The 20,221-nt window shown below is 42.3% G+C and overlaps 1 protein-coding gene across 1 annotated transcript in view; it reads right to left on the bottom strand.

The window, feature by feature from the left end:
- LOC119735548 (adhesion G protein-coupled receptor L3-like) overlaps positions 1-20,221 on the bottom strand; it is a 52,533-nt gene that overhangs the window by 13,272 nt on the left and 19,040 nt on the right. Inside the window, exons 3-10 of the mRNA XM_038209283.1 lie at positions 16,284-16,378; positions 11,033-11,221; positions 9,069-9,140; positions 4,003-4,126; positions 3,625-3,726; positions 2,657-2,744; positions 1,668-1,832; positions 897-1,002 (exon numbers count right to left, since the gene is read on the bottom strand). Of these exons, the coding sequence (XP_038065211.1) occupies positions 897-1,002; positions 1,668-1,832; positions 2,657-2,744; positions 3,625-3,726; positions 4,003-4,126; positions 9,069-9,140; positions 11,033-11,221; positions 16,284-16,378 (941 nt within the window). The remainder of the gene's footprint in view (positions 1-896; positions 1,003-1,667; positions 1,833-2,656; positions 2,745-3,624; positions 3,727-4,002; positions 4,127-9,068; positions 9,141-11,032; positions 11,222-16,283; positions 16,379-20,221) is intronic.

Genomic DNA, 20,221 nt, shown 5'->3' with positions numbered 1-20,221 from the left:
CAACGCGCGCGTATTTACACGTAGAACGTTCGTATTGTAACGGGCGCGAAATCACTGGTTCAAGTACTAGATGACTAGAGACTAGACAAGAATTCTGACTGGAGAGATCGTGTTCTTCTTCAAATAATAATAACGGTTGTATTATCTTCCAATACTGTTGGTACACACTGCGCCCGATGCGTATAATCTAATGTCTATGTGGATAACGATGAGGCGGAGCGCCAATGTGCATTGCAATCGAACGTTGAGTACGACGCGCTCTTTCTTTTATGTGAAGTTCCTCACCGGGCCAGAACCAGTCACGATCTGAACACCGAGCCCCGACTTGGCTCGTCTTTTATAGCGTTTGGGCGCGTACATAACGCAAGGAGCTAGCGCATCATAACAATATGTCTCTTGCAATGCTCTGATTGGCCATAAACCACTGCGCCAAATAATATTCTTATTCATAATAATTATAGCGTCTTGACCTATAAAGCTTCGATGAATTAAACTTGCACAAGTCATTTCATTTAGCAGTTATTCTACCATTAGATTATCGTAGGACCTATTATCAGTACACAGTCAACTGTATTGGCATTAATTCTTCTCATTGGAATACAAGTTATTAACTTTAAACTTATCTTCTTATCTTCCGTAAGTCCTATCAATTAAGTTTATGAAAGGAACCTGTATCTTATCAGAGTGAAGAATAAAGTGTGCTTAACTGGAAATTAATCATGACTTGCATTTTCGTTACATTATTATACGCGGCCATCTTCGTGAGACCGGGGGCGAATTGGTCAATATGCAAAGTCTACTGTGTGAATGTTGCATGCATATCCGCTATCCAGTCTGTATATAGAGATCAGTGGATTTTACTCGCGCTCTTGCTTTATCATGGTAGGCCCACTCACCTTGCCTATAACGGCAAATGTCGTCAGATGGGTACAATGACATGTCACCGTGCCATCGTCGTTGAAGACCGGCTTCTGGCATCCTTGTAGGTCCTCTTTCCAGACACTGACGGCGACAAAGGCAAATAGATGCGTTAGTGACAAGCTACGTCCGGGACAGTGTTGCACATTATCCAAGTTACAGTTGCGTTTCAAGTATTAGACTCTACCAACTGTAACTGGACGTTTCTTGCCAAGATACAATTGCTTTACTCTGGCAAACGACAAATCATACAAACATGTGCATTAGCATAAAGACTACCATGCACACTGGTAAATATGCATTAGTCAATCCGGCAAGTGCACGCAAACACCTATGTATCACCACGCATTTCTTTCAGCCTTTTCTGGGTAAGCTGGGGACGGTTGGTCTAGCGGTAGAGCACAGGATTCATGATCGTGAGGTTGTGGGTTCAAGCCCCGCCGTGGTCATGCGCGTTGTGCCCTTGAGTAAGGCGCTCTACCTCAATTACTCCTCTGAACCCAGGTGTTAAATGGGTACCGGCATTATTCAATGCATGCTGGGAAGGTAACAGACTCGCTGTGGAGGAGGTGTGGCGATCCCCCCACAGCAGTATATGAGTCTGGCCCGATCGCTAACGAAAGAGAGATGGGCACTCCGTTCATGTGAACACAGGTTCGCCCCCTCAATACCTTTACACCTTTACCAGGTGAGCTGCACAGTGAAGGTGCATGTTTATATTTTGAGACATAACAAATTCCTCAGCCTACCGATCAAGTTTGCTGTATGTCAAGAATGAACAGGTGGAATTGGGCAGCACGGGGTCGTTCTTCATCTGTATCGACACGCTGTCGGCGAAGGTGTCGGTGGTCGGGGTGGGGAATACACTGCAGGAAACCAGAACCGAACTGATGTTCTGGGTGTCAATGTGGATCCTGCCGTAATGCATAGATAAAAAGAAGAAAACATAAGTCAATGGTTGACTTCTGAAACGCTTGGTGGCAGCACACACACCGGTCCTTGTACGGAAATTTATACGCCAATTAAGCAGTATTCGTATATACCTAACACCGGCTGGCTTGTCTTAAACACATTTCCAGTGTCATATGAAATGTTGACTCCTATGAAATCCGGTGCCTTTTGCCGTTTCAATGGTTGTACGTTTACAATCCTCACGTAGGCACGCGCAATACTAGCAGCGAGTCAGTATTTTATGGTCCTAAAGCCAATCTTCGTATAAATTAAGGAAAAGGTAGAACTTGAAGTAAAATTGTTGAATAAAATCGTTGGAAATTTATAATGTTTGACTCGTTTTGACTTTTTGACCGAAAAATTTAGATTTTTTTTTTAACTTAAAAGGCCTTCGGCTCGGGTAATTATCAGCATCCAGACTCCAGAAATGTGTTATTCCCAAAGAATCTCATTCAGGAGTTTTGTATAGTCTGGCATGCTAGGTGAAAATAGAAACATCTGCCACAGCCCCAAAGATGTCATCAACCTCTGGCAGGAGCTTCTACATGTCACTTGGTGGTCGGTCGGTCGGTCGGTCGGTCGGTCGGTCTGTCTGTCCCGAAAATTGACCTTTTGGTGTATGGTGTTCCATATGTGCCATCGGCGTCGCATTTTTCGGCGTCGCATTTTCAGCTCTTGCAGGGATCATCTTGAACGACTTCCAGAGCTTATTGTGCACTCGGACTCGTTATTTCGAGTGCAAACTAATGTATTTTCTACTAAATTCAACAATTGTGGGATCACTTACTTGGAATTTTGCGACTGTGAAGGAAACAGGCTCACAATTGTTGAGGCGAAGACCACAGTTGCAACACTGGTATTCCTCGTGGAACCTACTGTAATAATAAAACAAATTAGTCAGGTTGCAATATGGTTGACAAGTATATATTGTAATTACACAGGAAACACAACCATCTGTTAATTAACTGTTCCAAACTGCAGGGCCTGTGTTACGGGCCGTGTCCAGTTGGTATTTAACATCCATTATGATACGTGGTTGTTAAACTTTAAAACCTGACACTCTGCAAAGTGCACTCTAAATCGCCAATATCAAGTGGATTGTGTGTGTGTTCAGTCGGCAACTTTGCATTGCAGGCTTGTCAATCAAATAACAACAACATATTAGTGAGCTTGTGACCATATGCCACACTAGTAAACGTTGGTATTTGTCCGACCGCAGTTATTATAAAGCAATACCGGTAAATTCCACCTAAATACCGGTAAATTTTATAGACACTTTTTCGAGGGAACAAATAAAGCCGCTCTTAACTCACAATTTACAAATTTTTCCAACATAACTAACCCTAAAATTCAAACCACAACCGAATTATGTGTAAGTTTGTCCAATGTCGCCCCCTGAGGGCGTTTATCTTTGCCATTTCACTCGATCATCCTCACCGTACCGCCCCATCCAAATTCTATATAGGGCACCCCTCACCGCCGATCCGTTTTGCAAAATCATGTCTAGGAGACGCTGACGCCGCAAAGCATTGCTGGTACACTTGCCGTTAGCAAGTAAACGCAGAATGCCGTGCGCACGGGTCACACGTCACCGCCCACGAAAGTATCCTGGCTCACGTGATGTACAAAAATCAGTCCAATCAGAGCTCAAAGAAAATTAGACGTCACTTGCACCTTTGGATAGGGTGGTAAGGACGAGCATAATAAGGATTCAAGCAGTTTTCTCCCCTTTGTACTGGGGACGATGTTTATTACCTTGTTTTGCGAGTACCGTCCCTGGAATGGTAACTTTAGTGGAGTAGTCGCTAAATTCATGAACTAGCTCCTGACCGCCTGTCACCACCTCATAGATTGACTCTGTGGAAAAGATGAACGTTCGGTATGAACTATGGTGAAAATGGTGTCTTAAAGTCAACGTAAGACCTATATTGGACCGGTTTTACTACTGGTGCGCAGACGCAGAACACGTCACCAATCAGCCAAAGTTGACTACTATGTTTCTCTCTCGAACTGGCTCTTTATGAAGGTTAAATCTTAAAGACTCGTTGCAGTGAGACTTGGAGAAAATGTAGGGGTCCCACTTCTATACCTCGGCTAAGTATAGAGTTAAACGTCAGCATTACTGAAACTTACGGTAGTTAGTGGTGGATTTCAAGGTCAGAGGGGCGTGTCCCCTGTCGTCCAGGTAGGAGGTTATCACGTCCCCGTAGTTTTCAAAATCCTCCATGAACCTCAAGAACAAGTCGGCATCTTTGTACTGAAATAAGAATGAACCAATGAGAAATCAGGCGTATAGTTTGGCACGCGTGAGAAGCGTGCAACGAATGCCTTGGTTCAAGACATGGATTTGCAGTTGGTTGCCCGTTATGCAGTTGGTGTAATGTAATTCTGTTCCCCAGGGGCGGCTGAACCAGGAGGGGGGGGGGGACTTGCCCCCAGATTTTCCACGGCCAACAAAAGTGCCCCTCTCGCTGTCAATGTGCCCCCTCGAGATGAAAACAAAACTGCCCCCCAAACGCACACACATGAAAGCATATGATCGCGCTACAAATAAAATTGTCTCCTCTCTTGTAATGCAAAACTTCCCCTCAAAAACACAAGTACCCCTCTCGCATGAAGAAGAGAATTGTGCACAAGTTTTCAAAATGGAAAACTAACCCTCGAAAGCACAAATACCCCTCTCGCAATAATAAAATTGTGCCCCTCAAAATAATAGTGCACTTCACGCGAATGAAATTGTCACTGAACTGGCCATCAAAAGCAACAGTGCCCCTCTCGCGATAAAAAAAATGGTCTTGCTACATAACTATGGGTAAAATAAATACATAAGCAAGATGGAAAACGTATTCATAATTTGTTCCTCTTCACATAGGTTTATAGCGAAATGAACGGGACCGTATTCTTTTCCTCCATTTTCACACTGATGGAAGGTGCCCCTTTTTCTGCGCAAATGCCCCTTTTGGTGTTGCCCCCCCCCCCCCCCCCCAGTTTGAAAAGCGTTCCGCCGCCACTGTGTCCCCCTAATAAATCTAGCCCCCCCCCCGGACGGATTGACCGGACTGCGACCCGGTAAATCTGTCCGAGGGTGGGCAAATTCACCTGGTAGATGCTGTCTCTTTCCAGGTTAGACCGTGTCCGAATTACTTGGCTACAGCTTGACATGCGGCTGCAGCAACCTCCCGTATACTTGTGTGTGATTTCAAGCCGTAGCCATAAGTAATTCGTACACGGCTTAATATTCTGTCCCCTAGCCAAACAGAAAATGGGTCCGCCTGGTGAATGTGTCTCTATTTGTAACGCGTGATGTGTAGCACCAAGACGTCTTTCTTTTTCTTTTTTTAATATGGCTTTCAACGTGTGCAATAAATCTGCAGAAGACGATTGCTGCCATTTCTGCGAAAGGCCATAAGTTCATTGTGATAGCTTCACGGAGGGCAGACAAACCCGAAATGTATACCCTTTGGAGTGAATTCATCAAAACAACATACTGGAAGAACGGGCCGCGGCAACACTAGGGGGGGGGGGGACAAAATAACATGAAGAAGGTCAGAAGGAAACTTTCATCTGGGTAATTTTGTCCTCCTGGACAATTTTACCAGGGGATAGACGCCGCGTCTGTATAGGGTTGTATCAACAAACACAATGTCATTAATTAGCGATATGCTCTGAGTGTGAACAATAATGGTATAAACGAATATCATACAGTGTTGCAGTCGATACTTTTTCACAAGTGCGAGTACGAGTACTTTGCCACGGGTACGAGTACGAGTACATTTCCATGAGTACGAGTACGTAACGGAAAAAAGTACTGAGTACGTACGAGTTCGAGAACAAGCCTACACAAACTGCTATGGTGTTAGATTTTCTTGCATAAATATTTCTTAAGTCGATCATCCAAAAACTTAAACATTAATTTTCAAACGCATGAGACAAATAGTCGTACTTATGAACTAAACCATCACTTACAAAATCCTGCATTTATAATTTTGTTTTTTTAACATTAGGATGAAACCCTTTCTCATAACGTGAACTATTAATGGGCACATAGGTCTGGTTCGAATCTCAAAATCAAATTCAGTTATAGGAAAGCAACATTTGTTTTGAAGGACGAAGTGTACGTTCGTGTATGGGCAATTTCATAATGCCAGACACGGCCCGAGCAATGCTTCACAATGTAAACAGTTCGTTTCTCACAGGGGAAAAATTTATCCGATTTCCCATCCTTTTAAAAGCCTTTTATGTGAACATCCATAATGTGTCGTGTGCGTAAGTCTGTTTCATCTCCCTCAAATTGATGGATTTTCTCTACTCATGCATTACGATGTGACTGTTGCTAAACATGCTGTAACCATCATCTCGTGTTGCTTTTTACGTCATCACTGACATTTTTGAGGATTCGTCATGACGATATTTGTGGGCATACTCTAAGGGTTACTTGGGAAAAAAACGAAACAAAAGGAGATACTTTTTTTTCAAAATTTCTTAAAACAACACAAGTCTAGGCAAACCTGGAAAACTGGGTCAAGATCGCCAAAAAGAAATCAATGAATAAGAAATGGCTAAAATGCTTTGCTTGTGTGAGCTTTTTTTCACTGAAGTTTACTATGACATTGCGGTTTTGCTCATGACTATTATGTAAATTGAATTAGCATAAACATGTATTTGGTTCCGATACACACTAATGCATTTTTGCATCGCATGGGCCCTTTAAATAATTCAATCAAGTTCGTAGACTTGGACGCTATTTGCATGTGTGCGATACGCACCACGGAGCACGTAAGCCAACCCCTGGCCAGCGGGTCGACGCGGGAAAGCCCATGGGGAGTAGCAGTGCGTTTCCCCCGGTGGTCGGTTGGCGCCGGCCTAGGGGCATCATGATAATGCGGAACTGCGATGTAACACTCGACCGTCGTACTCATCATGTAACTTGAGATACTTTCTCACACACTTCACCCTCCGTCCTTTGGTTGTTTTTTTTTGGGGGGGGGAGAGCTCTTGAGAGTGCTTGGAAAAAATCTCCCCTCCTTTCAAATATCAGTCTTGTTTATCCGGTTTGAATAAATCAGCTTAAGTTTAGTACATAGTAGAATCTGTGCAGTCTGTTTGTTTCGCAGACGACTTGGATAATCATCCGAAGTTCATTCGATGTTCATCGTACGCCAGCCATGTTGGTTTTGTTCTTATCATAACACATAGGCGTGGCCAGCGGAGGGGGGGATGATGTTTTTCTACACAACGATCTGCATGGGGATACACCTCGCACTTTCAATGTACTTTCCTATGATTGGGAGCATGGTTTTATCGCCATGCTTGAGTGGAGACTAGTAGTATTCATCTTGTGCACGTAGGCCTTAATGCTTAAAAAAATATCCTCTGGAGCCGCGATTCAGAAAAGAAAAAGAACTTGTCTGCTATAAAATAAGTATCCGGCTAAAACATAATACTTCTAGGGGAAAATTCGAAACTTGTTGGAAAAAAAGAAAAAAAGGAGACTTTTTTTATGAGAATCATAAAACACCGAGGTAATAAGTTTCGAAACTGTTTTCGTGTTGCCTATATGTTGTCTATATTCTTTTAATATGTTCCTTTCTTGGATAATTCACAGTCGATTCTAGCTAATTCACTTCATTGGAATCGAATGGTCTACGTGCTTCTTACGACTATTCATTGATAAAAAGTACAGACTATACTCAGCACACGCTGTTTCACTGAGTATTAGTGTTGATACAAAATACGTCTGAAAGGCCCGTCAACCCAGGCTAGATTGAAAATTCAATGTGCTTTAACATTTGAACCAATCACTCTACCAGATGTACGAGAGCAGAAGTCGCTTTTACATTTTCGAGCACTACATCAAAGTAATTACACGCTATCTTTATGTATGACTCGAGTCGTCTCTCACGGGAAAGGCCTTGGCATTAAATAATGCGAAGTCCGCGGCGCGTCAGCAGTAAGTGCGAAATTCTCCCATAACTCATTTCAGTGGACGTCATTAATGCAGCACGCGCATTCTAATTGTACGTCATTAACGCGCCCGACTTGTTAGAATGCATTATATCATAATTACGGTTGCCGATGCAGTGTTGGAAGTCCGCAAACATTGTGATCCCAGGAGATATAAGCTCATTTTTGAACAGGTTCTGAGGGTAAATAAACATCACACTTTCTGACGATGCATATGTGAAGTGCGCCCTCATTGACAAATACGGCTCAACTTTTTTCTGTTCAAAATCCCTTAAATATACATCTGTGTCCATTTCAATGGCTCATGCAGGATTTTGCTAGCGGCTTGGGGGGGGGGGGGGGACATTGTCTTTGTGCTGGAAGGTAGCCAGGATTGGTTTCAGTCAAAAAGTGGGGTGGGGGCTGGACACATCAGGGTCAGTATATGGGGGCGCTGTTCATAGCTGTGGATCATTGGCAATATGGGCAAGGTGTGGCGCTCTACGTTACGGCATTCATGTATTAATTTGCCGACACGGTTTTGAAACTTCTCAAAACACCCACTCCAACACACCCTCTCTACCGACGCACGTGGAAACACCTTTTTTTGGTTAACAATTCTGTTGGGGGATGGCATTTCCGATTGTGTTGATATTAACGCAGGGCATATTGTACGCGCAACTATACAATTAGGTCAATCTTCAGTAAAATGCAGTTTAAGAACGAGTAGTTGAAGAGGGCCCAACGCCATTGAGCATTAAAGTACAAAAACCATGGTCATCAAAGTTATGTGTTTAGCAAAATTCATCGCGGTATCAGTCCTTGGTAAGAAAGTTGACGTTATACGTTCGGTTGGTAACATTTTGCTTACTCCTTTTCTTCAATTCTTTTGGCAACAATTCCCCGATAAATGCCCCGATTTGTAATAGCCATTCTGTAAAGCAAGTAAAATCACAGAGCCATGGGCGTCGCCAGGATTTTTTCTAGAGGGGGGCAAAAAATGTTTTTGCCAAAAAATGCTTGTATTTCTCAACACATTTTCGATGTATCAGTTTTAGAGGGGGGCAGGGACATTTTGTCCCCCCCCCCAACTCATCAAATTTACACCAATTTGTCTTCGCGCCTCTTTTTCTTTTTTTTCTTTTTTTTTTCTTCTTTTTTTTTTTTTTTTTTTTTGCTTTTCCAGGGGGGGGGGGGGGGGGGCAAGTGCCCCCCTTGCCCCCCCCCCTCGCGACGCCCATGCACAGAGCACATACCTGGTGAATGTTTGTCCACGAGGCTGCAAAGCTCCCAGAATCCAGTAGATTGTCAACTGAGGCCAACATATTCTACAAATGAGATCAAGAACAAATGTTAAACTGTAAAATGTACACTAAACAGTTCCGGATCAGATTTGACCCGGATTCCAGGTCGTATTTGACCTGGATTCCAGGTCTTATTTGAGCTGACACTTTTCCGGGTCAAATTGACACTCTTCCGGGTCAAATTGACAATATTCTGGTTAGTTTTTGACCCGACCAAAAAAGTTTTTTCGACCCGGTAAAGTGTCATTTCGACCCGCTAAAGAGTCATCTTGACCCGGTAAAGTGTCATTTTGACCCGGTCAAGAGTCCGGTGAAATATGAACCGGATTCCTGGTCAAATCTAACATGGGGCTTTTTAGAGTGTACAGTTACTGGACTTCCTCCTTTGAAATCTGCACTGCATGTTTTCCAACTTGATATCATTGTGAAAGCTCTTAATATTTGGTTAAGAAGCAGGATAATCAAATTTCCCACAAACAGACGTCTAGTTATCCCGCCGTAATTTTGGACAAATCGTTCTCCAAATTTACCTCAAAAGTTACAGGAATTAATGGTGGAAAGCCACCTTGGTATTACATCACAAAAGGTTTGCAATTCGGATCGGTCTGTAGACCCGTCCGAGCGCGCTGTTTCTGTTCACTCACGAAGGCACCCATCAATGGCAAAAGAACTGTGCAATGTGCCAGTCATTGTTGTTGTCTCCGGTGTCAGTGGCATGAAACAACTGAGAATATTCATATTGCCCCACATAATGAAGCGGACATAAGCTCAAATACGCGGGGCGCTGCATACACACACTACAGAACACACGTTATACAATAGGCAGGCGCATTTATATACAATGTACATAAAACGCGCGCGCGCGTGTGTGGGTGGATAACTGTGGGCTAACCATGGGCTAACTAATCAAAACACTGACGGGCTAAATTTTTTTCAAGCCAAAATGGTCGTCAGAATTTATTTTCCAATTAGCATGTTTCTTATATCAGCATACATGTATAGAGAATTTTATCAACTGTATGAATGTCGTCACCCCAAGGTTGTTGACCTTTTTGTTTTGACGCTGTGGTAAAAAACACCTGGACATGCGTGCTAAAAAAACTAGTTTACGCTTCGTGGATGTGCACTATTGAATAGAAGCACAAAGCGTGGATGTGTTTTTTCAAACTAAAATGGTCGTTACGTGCCGAGCACTGTCATTGACAAATTCCATTCCTATAGAAAGCTGAAGATGTCTTCTTCCATGTTCTGATCACCCCAGATTTGTACGTTGCCCAGTTTAAAAGATATGCGTGTTTTGGTGTCTCAACAACGCACGCGCACACATACTGAGCGTGTACACGCAGTGTTGCGATGAGCAAATGTCCAAAACTTTTCATTATGGGATGGGACGCTAGTCTATCGCAGGTTACTCCCTCAGCTAAAAAAATGCCGGTGCCCATTTTTTACTCCTAGGTGATGAAGAGATGCGAGTAGAGGAGAAGTGGCTTGCCCAAGGGCACAACATATGGACAGAAGCTGAATTCGAACCTCCAACCCTCTGATCATGAGTCACAAACCATAACCACTAAAGGCCACAGTTCCCCGATACAAATAGGTGCACTCCAAAAACTGTGTTTAGCAGTTAATCACTTCTCTAAACACATTCTTCCTATCATGTTTGTAAACATGTTAATAATAGCATGTCAATACTTACAGTATTGATGGATAGCGTTGAGCAATTGAACATTGCTGTTTAGAATAGGACAGATATTGTTAAGCTTCTAAACATGTTAGCAAAGTGATAGCAAGATTGTGTTTAATTGCTAAACAGAGTTTTCGGAGCGTGGAACAATGCTCCCGCCATTAAAGGGGCCTTCGTGAATCTGCGCAGTGACAGCTATAGTGTTCTCGGATATGCATATCAGTGTCCATACCTGTATGTAGGTATCCGCTGCATCTACCGTAAGCCCAGTAAGGTCCTTCTTGGTAAAAACCTCCAGTATGATGTTTGTGGCCAGCGCTAGCTGCCCGGAGTACGCGATGCTTGCTGGCATGGTGCCCGTGGCTAACTCGCTGACCGATGTCGCTAGATCCCCGGTGACGGTGTTACTGGCATTTGAAACCTATGTATACCAACGACAAAACCATACAAAAATACTGCTTCAATGAAGACCACTGAAACCTTTCTAACTCTCGTAACTAAGAGAAAAAACCATAAGATTGTAGTTACCTCGACACAATGTGTCAATCTTATGACGGCATAAGAAAAAAGACTTTACGAATTTTGTTTGAAAATGTATTGGGCGACTCGTGATTTTTGTTTTATAAAATAAACGAAATCGAGTATCTTTGTTCCTCTAGACGCGCATCAATAGTTGCATTGTACTGCCATTCTCACTGGATTTGAATGACGAAAACCTGTCTTCGATGAGGGCGCGCTTTGCAAAGGGTCTATAATAAACGACCTCTACACAAATTGACGACCTCATCAAATGGTGACCTCACAAAATGGTGACTCACAAAATGATGACCTCACAAAATGATGACCTCGGAAAACGATGGCCTCACAAAAGGATGACCTCACAAGATAACATTACAAAATGGTGACCTCACAAAATGATGTCACACAAGGGTGACCTCACAAAATGGTGACCTCAGAAATGATGACCTCAAGACAAAAATAATGTTGCAAACCGAATGTATGGCAGATAAATGCACTCACATCAAATTTACGACTGCAGTCGGTATTTCTGTAAATGATTTACGGGCACTACCGCCTCCCTCGACGAATACAGGTAACTCGTTTATAAAGGACAGTGAATAGAAGCATGTACTTTTGACTTTCTCATTAATGAAGATAACCTTTTCATTGACAGCGAAGTGTGTTACACCGAAGTGTAACAAATGGGGTCCATTACCAGACCCGGCCTAATGGGAAACTGTACGCGGGGAATGTACTTTGCTTATTGACTTTTAATTGCAGGATTGTTCGAGTATCTTCATAAGAAGAGACTCGATCTGCAACCAAAGTGCCGCTCAAAAAAAACCACACGAGCGGTTCACGATAAAGAGGAACCGTCGTTGGTGGCGCAAATCCTGCTGTACCCGTAGTGCATCATGGGAAAGAGTCGACATTTGTTTATAGATTTTTGCTCAAACTCGCTGCGACGATTTTGCATTGGTGTTGTATTTATATGTGCAACTCTCTTTAAAGGTAGATAGATCATTTGCCGGTATCCAAAAAAATCCCATCAAAAACATTGTGAGAAAGCTTACTTTTTTAAAGATAGTAATGGCACTAAACTGCCTGTGAAATTATTCCTTTAATCACACTTTTTATGTCAAATACCAAACTGTTGGGGCGGACAGGCCGAACTACGGCGCAAATCATACTTTTAGAATTACAAATTATTTCATTGCAAAAATTAATATAACAGGAAATCACAAAAAACCTAACTGCAATTTGAAATATTCCTCTTGAAAATCCAGATCATAATTCTATTTTATTTCACGTTGTCAATGTACACGAATCATTACTGCTTGTCACGATCATAGAGTCCCTATAGGTTCATTGGCCATGAACTGAATTTCAGAAAGGAGCAAAACGAATAGAACTAATGTACATTATGCACTATCGGCGTCTTGCCCAATCCATAGCCACAGGCATGTCTTGGCCAACATTCATCATGTCACACATGATAATATAACAAACTGATGGCATTGACACGGGGTCAATAGCTTATGGGGCCCTGTGTCGCTACGGAGTCCTCGCTGTGACACGCCAGTCGACCCGTTAAAGTCCCCCATCCATTTCGGCTAATGTATCTTTGTGTCTCTACAAATGATTTTGGAAGGAACATACCGTCACGCGTCCTGACATTTAGGCGAGGTTAAAAGTAATTTGTTTGGATCTTTGGCACGTGTCCCAAGAGTATACCTACCGAAGTACCGTGAAATTAACCCGTCTGGCTTGCTGTCTTTTCAAAGAAGTACAGAAATTTCCGACGATCAGTCGATTGACTGATTTTTAGAAATAAAGAGTGCTAGCAACAAACTCGTGTTTCGTGATCATAAGGTTGTGCGTTGTTTTTAACTTTTTTTTCTCTCGAAAAGTGTAATATCCACTGAGCTGAAACTTCAACATGAAGGATTTTTGAGTGGTTATTATTAGAAACGAACAAAATGCTAAGAAAAGCGTATGCCTTTAAAGTCTCCATGAAAATATTTGTATATGGAAACATATTATGTACAAATATATATTTTCATATGAAGAATAGAAGGAAAAAAAATGAGAGACCGTCGCATGTTCAGGTGTTTTAAGTGCATTTTCTGTGATTAGTTTAAATATCCGTGCTGTTTGATGACAATTGAGGGCGCTATTGCTGTGATGTTTCTTTAGGAACACACTCAAAAGTGAAGGCAATTAAGAATATTAAGAACCTACAATGCAGCTCACTGAAAAAAAATATGTTCATAAGTTTGCTTACTGACTTGCTGTCACGCCGTGTACTTTATCAACAACGACAAAACTCGTGCAACTTTTGAAGCTGAATTGGAGGCTTAAAGACTAAGGTTTCTGCCCAAGATGGCATCATCGTGTTCCTTATGAATATGCAAATTTGCAAAAGGCTCCGAATAAGCTTTAAAATGACACTATTAATATTATCATTACAAAATTCTGTTAATATTCTATTCTATTCGTAAACGTCCGTGAGTAATATTGCATCTTCCGTCCCTGTTACTGCTGAAACTCACCCAAATGACTTTGTAACTGACCTTATAGAAAAATGCCCTGTGCTTTTATCGTCGTTCATTTCAAACTTTCAAGTGAGAGAAATTTATTTGGGGCACTTCCCCCGACGCGCCCGCTGTTAACGACGGAGCTAATGGGCCGGGATGTTTGCCTAAAACGTTGACTGTCGCGCGGCAACCCACCTCGATGCGTGGCAACGGTGGTATCCCCGCAGCGCGCTCAAAGGTCGCGCGGCAAATCGTAAAACGGTGCGCCGGTACTTCGCTAAAACGGGTTCGCCGAAAGAAAAAAAAACACCTCCCCGATTTACGTACATCCGTCATCTGAAGGCAACGAAACAGATTCTTTGTACACCAGAATCCATTGCCTTCAGTAGTTCAACAAAGATATACAACCATGCTCAACTCAAAACTCTGCTTAAGTCAAATTTTGAACCTGTTCCCTTGAGGTTTGACTTATCAAGATTTCACGGTACTGTATTTTGTAGGGATGGAAAGTGATATGATGTTGATTCTGGTTTAACAAAAAAGAGAAAAAAAAGCTCACAGAGTGACTTTGCACGTACTTGAAGTTGTCATTTGTGTCATAATTACGCAAGCGAAGAAACTAAGGGTTAGGGTTAGCACCCGAAACAACTGGCTGCGGCCGAGAATAACACACACGTCTATGGGAAGTGGCTGTAGCCACTAGCCATCGGCTTCCATAGGCGCAAGTGTTGATTTCAGCCGCAGCCACAACTTTCGGACACGGCTTTACTCTAAATGACCGATCCATCAAGTACCGCCCACTGATGACCAAATAAAAGCTAAGATCAATATCCGACCTGCGGCTGGAGTATGATGTAGTTAGGCAGTGAACAAGTGCATGTGCTTTTGCACAGGCGAGTAGTGGGCGGGGCCTAATTGATTGGTTATAGTCAGTTCCCCCCTTAATTAATCAGTTGTTGAGCGGGACTTGAACATGTCACCTCTAGAGCATCGTACCGAGGTCGAAGTCAGTTCCCTTTGCGGATTAAATGTTTTACTTACTTTCTCAGACTTCAGATATTGGACACAGTTTATTGAAATGGAAGAATTAAAGGTAGTTAATATTATGTCTCCAATTCCTACTTCCCGGCACTCTTTACACGAAATTTACGTCAAAGAGATTATAAGAATCATGTAAAAAAAAACTCAGGAAAACGAACTTAGTAACAAATGCCTCTACTCGAGCCGTGAAGAAACCCCAGAGTGGACCCCAGATTTCACCTGAACAATCCACTTCAAGATATAACGTATATATTCCACCTTTCCACTGTTTCGCATCATTGGAAGTGTTATTGCAAATTCCCGTCGTTTGCCGTCCAAAATCTGTTCATAATCAACCGGCAGTCACGTAAATACAGCCGCGTTTATCCAGCTGTCTTTGGATTTATTCGAGTAGCCTCCAGATGTATTCACTCAAGGAAGCCACGAAATTAGGCTAATCGAACGCGGCGGTGTATTCGCCTGGCATTCTGATCTTGTGGGCTGGCGGGGCTTAAAAATGTAAAACCATCAGGTATACCACTGTCTGCTGCGCTCCACTGGTAGAATTAGTTTTATCATTGCAACCAGAGGCGTAGCCAGGAATTTTTCAGTTGGGGGGGGGGCGCTGGGGGGGGGGGGCTGGAACATTTCATGGAGGGGCGTCATGCAGGGGCGTCAATCGCTTCTCAAAAGTGTGGGGGGGGGGCGGACATACCTTGATCAGAACTGATGCGAGTGCGAAGCGCGAAGCGCGAAGCGCGAAGCGCGAAGCCTTTACGGCGTGGGGTTCGGGGCCCGCTTAAGGGCCCCGAAAAATTTGGATTCTAAATGCTCTGTGGTGCTATCTGAGGCAATTTCTGACATGACCACTTTAACCAATATTTTCTAAAAATCCGCGGGGGGGGGGGCATTTGATATTTTGTACCCCACCCTTCCAAAAGTGATTGACGCCCATGGCGTCATGTAGATCAATGATATTTTTTTTTAGAAACTCAAAATCTCAGGGGGGGGGGGCGACTGGGGAGCGACAAGGTTTCATGGGGGGGGGGGGCGGTCATCCCCCCCCCCCCCTGGTGGCTACGCCACTAATTGCAACCATGTCAATAACTGGTGGAATCGGAATAATATACTCTGAACATATCCGATTCAATACCGTTAATGATTGGGAATATTTTGTGTCATAAATCTCTCCGTTTTAATCCGTATTCAAGTTCCCGCCATCTTCAGTCTAGCCACGAAATCGTCCGGTTACGTCATTACAACCGGGCAGCTACCAGGGACCCGCTTGTGAGCTGGGGCAGTGGCGGTTGATGCCAGCAGGACAGACCGATTATCACGCGATTGCTAATCGAACGCTGCGTTTAAGTTTTACCTACACATGTAAGCTACTCGAACGCAGCCTGTAGTGAACATTGGTCGGCTTACCTTGGCATAGAGATCCACGAGGGACTGGAGAGAGCAACCAGTGTAGTCAACTGGTCCCCACGCATTGTCGGCTCCGCATAGTCGCACCGCCGTACCTACAAAGCCGAAAAAGACAATCAAAAACAGATATACAGACGTACGTGATACCAGGTTGTACAGTTATAAGCAAAGTGAAGATATATAGTTCAGTGTGTTTACAATTTCCTGCATGGGGTCTCTACTAATAATATTGTGAATCTTGATTATTGTTTATAAAACTCTTGGATTTCAACACTCCAACTTGCCCCCCCCCCCCCCCCCCCCCCCCCCCGCTTAGAGTGAGTTTCTACATTTTATGGAACTGAGTTTATGACACTGATTTTATGGAACAAATGCTTTAAGGGATTATGTATAAACGGAGTTTTTTTTTAACGCAATCCTTGAAATGTACCTTTGTGGTGCATTTAATTTTATTTGTGAACTTCACGTTGCAAATTTCAGGACGTTATGCTGCCTTTTTGGTTATATGCTAATTGAAATTTCAATATTTATAAGCAAAACTGTGATGTCATTCAAGATAGAAACTTCAGTTTCACATCTCAGTGTTCTTTTAGAATCAAAAGTCACCAGAATTTGAGGGGTTTGCTGGGGCTGTTTTTCTGCTTTAAGTGGCTCGTTGTCGTTTCAGTATACAACAGTATTAAAGACAACTTTATTCACAAATGTTTTTAATAAGCAGAATTCGGGGTTTCAATTTGAAAGAAAAAAACCCTCATCTGAAGTGTATGTCCCTAAAGTGACATCACAGTAATAACGTGAAATAAGAAAAGTGCACTTTGCAATTAGTTTTTACCAAAAAGGGATGACTCATATACATTGAATATTCACTACAAATATGCTCCCGTGTAAAAAAAAATGGACCCTTTAAACATGACATAAGTATATTCAAGGCAGAAACAACATCTGGAAAAGGCGGAAAGTCCTTATTATTTTATTGCATTTCTCGAATTTTTATTTGGCACGTATTTCAGTTTCCCACGGCTGGTAGCGAAAGTAAAACTCCACGTAGACCAACTGGGGGATTCATAAAACATCTGATCTAGCCTAAAGGGAAATTTCTGGGTCAAGGAGGTGAAAGGAGCAAGAAGGTAGACTCATTACGGGTCTGGACTTTGACATCAACAAGGGTGCGTTCGAGTGTGTTACTCTTGCTACTCCCGAGTACAGGAAAATGTTGCGTGCGCATTACTCTTGGTGCAGGAGTATACTCCCGGCATGACGGAGAGTATACTCTTGCTAACCCGCGCGGGTCGTACTCCTGCCGTTCGGGTGCTCATAGTATACTCTTGTCAACACGAGTAGCACGCTCGAACGCACCAAGAGAACCGTGCCGGCAGGATTTTAACGCATGCGCACTAATCACAATCTATTTTCGCAGCTTGTTTCCGAATTATCATATTCTTCTAGCGGTTGTTGGCCCACATTTTTTTTTCTTCCTTTTTTTCTGAAAAGGTTTTACGGAACCTTGGAGGAAAAAACCCATATTTGAAACGTGGAGTTTGTTTTTGGTTCATTTGTTTTCCGTTTCTTCTTCTTTTTAGGCTAACGTTTTAAAGTTCCATTGCTTTAATTGTTATTATCTTTATTATTGCACTTAGGGGCAACAACGTTCTTTCGCACTCAATGCGTTTTAATACCATAAAGCTAAGTTTGCTTTCTTAAACGCTGAGTGTGGCAATGTGTGTCCTGCAATATGATGCGTACGGTACATGTCTGTACACTTTCAAATTCTTTACTACACGTTCGACTTCTCACGCAAGATTAATGCAACCTTTCTCCCAACAATGAACAGAGATGTAAAGTAATTGATGCCTAAACTTTATTTTGGTTGTATAGACAACCTTACATGAGTTCTTCCTTATAAACTCACTGTGTAGCGTGTTTTCGAAAGAAAATGGGACAACATTTCTAACACGGAACACTTTTACAAAAGACAATTCTGAAATATCTTTTTTACTTCTCTGGTTCCCGGACTACATGAATTCACAACGGGACGTTCTGATAAAAAAATGGAGTTGAGGTATTCAGGTCTGAAGTCAACTAGCGCATGATATCTTTTTGAATAAAACAAATCCCTAAATCTGAAAGTACATTCCATGTAATCACAATTGCCGATAAAATAATAAAATCCGTTCCCATTACAAAATGTTGAAAGGCGAGATGGTTTCAAAATAATTTATATTTGTCACGTCCTCTTCTGCCAGTACTTCATAAATTTATAAAGAAAATCGAACCCGTAGGTTCAACATTGTTTATGATACCCTTGTGTTTATAAACTGTTTTCACGAGCCAAACATCCTGTGAGAAATGAATTTCTCTGATTCCCACGATACCATCGTCGGCATTTGAACCCTATGTCATTTATCAGCAGGTAAATGTACGATGTACGTGTCATTGATATCAGTTCAACAATGTTTAGTCTGCTGCAGTCTTGACGTGGAATGTTGTTGATCTTCAACACAAACTCACCAGATGTTTTCAACGGATGTGTTCCTATTACATTTGGGAAGGACGACTTCTCCCCCCCCCCCAAGTCTCTTCCCTGATGGTGATGGATTGATTGGTGGGGGTTCAAACATAATATTGAAAACACATGTCATTGACATCAACTCAGCGTTGTTTGGTCATATAGTCTTGAATCGAAATCTTTCTCTCTCTCTCTCTGACGTAAATCATCAGTGGTTTTGAACGATTGCGCACCTGTTTAATTTGGTCAAGGTGGGGATTTTTTTCCCCTTTTTAATCCAGTTTCTTTCTTGGAGTTGATGGTTTACGTGGCAAAGGCTCATACATTGATATTGAAGACCCGGGTGGGATTTAAAGTAATGTGTTCTATTTAGGGCTGTGCATCAGAACCGGGTACTCGAGTACCCGACTGCTGATGTCAAGAACAGGCTCCATTATTGGATCGGGTATCCATAACCAACGTCAGAAAATAGTTAGTATAACTTCTCAGACAATTAAAGACAAGGTTTTGAATGTTGTTTGTGAGGATTTTTCAAAATGAAACTCAGACTACATGGAAAAGCAAAACATAGTCACGTTTGTGACGCTCGAAAAAGTTGCAGTTTACAAAGTAAAGTAATAAAGTTCACTTACAAGTGTACACTTGTATTTTGCTGTATTGACGCACCGATGTATTCTGGACCTTTATGTACAATCTGAACAGCAACTATCTAGATTTGAGTTTTAGAATTGGGTTTCTTTAACGGGTATCTTGGTATGCTGGGTTTCTTTAACGGGTATCCTGGTACCCGTGTACCCCTAGTTCTATTTCCTGTCTTGAAAATTGTACGAGCTTGGTTTCCAATAGCCAGCACTGCAGCAATTATCTTCTCTTGTTGCATTCATTTGCGAAAACCGGGGAATAAAACAGTATTTTAACTTCTTTTCATTCTTGGGGCCAACCCTGACAATAGACCTTTATCATGCTGCCACCATTTCAGTCATGTTCCCTGTATCCAATATAAGTACTGAATGATAATGTTTTTTGTGCAAAAAGGAACCAAGCTCTTTTCCCTTCCAGCATCGTTTTTGGTTACGTTGATTTGAATAGGAAAAGTTCAAGACAGACGCAACATGATAATGGTCTATATCCACAGCTCATTGGTTGTGTGTATTGCCCGGGGGGGGGGGGGTGTAAACACAGTTTAGAAGTCCTCTGTAACAATGTAGTAAGGAATGCAGTGAGAATTAACAGTACATAGCTTCAACAATGTCATTCTTGCTATCATGCCTTATAATTATACAAAATATTCACAAAGACCTAACCAATCAGATGTGAAACTTATTCCAGATAGCCAATGGGAAGACAGGGGTGTTACCATATATATTTTGTGTTTCGTTTACTGAATACGACAAGACTAGGTAAGGCAAGTAAAGCTGGTCACAGCCACATC

This window comes from Patiria miniata, unplaced genomic scaffold, assembly GCF_015706575.1.
Source record: "Patiria miniata isolate m_02_andy unplaced genomic scaffold, ASM1570657v1 HiC_scaffold_29, whole genome shotgun sequence".
Lineage (NCBI taxonomy): Eukaryota > Metazoa > Echinodermata > Asteroidea > Valvatida > Asterinidae > Patiria > Patiria miniata.
Note: the sequence above shows the minus strand (reverse complement) of the source record. Positions and strands in the feature narration are given on the sequence as shown.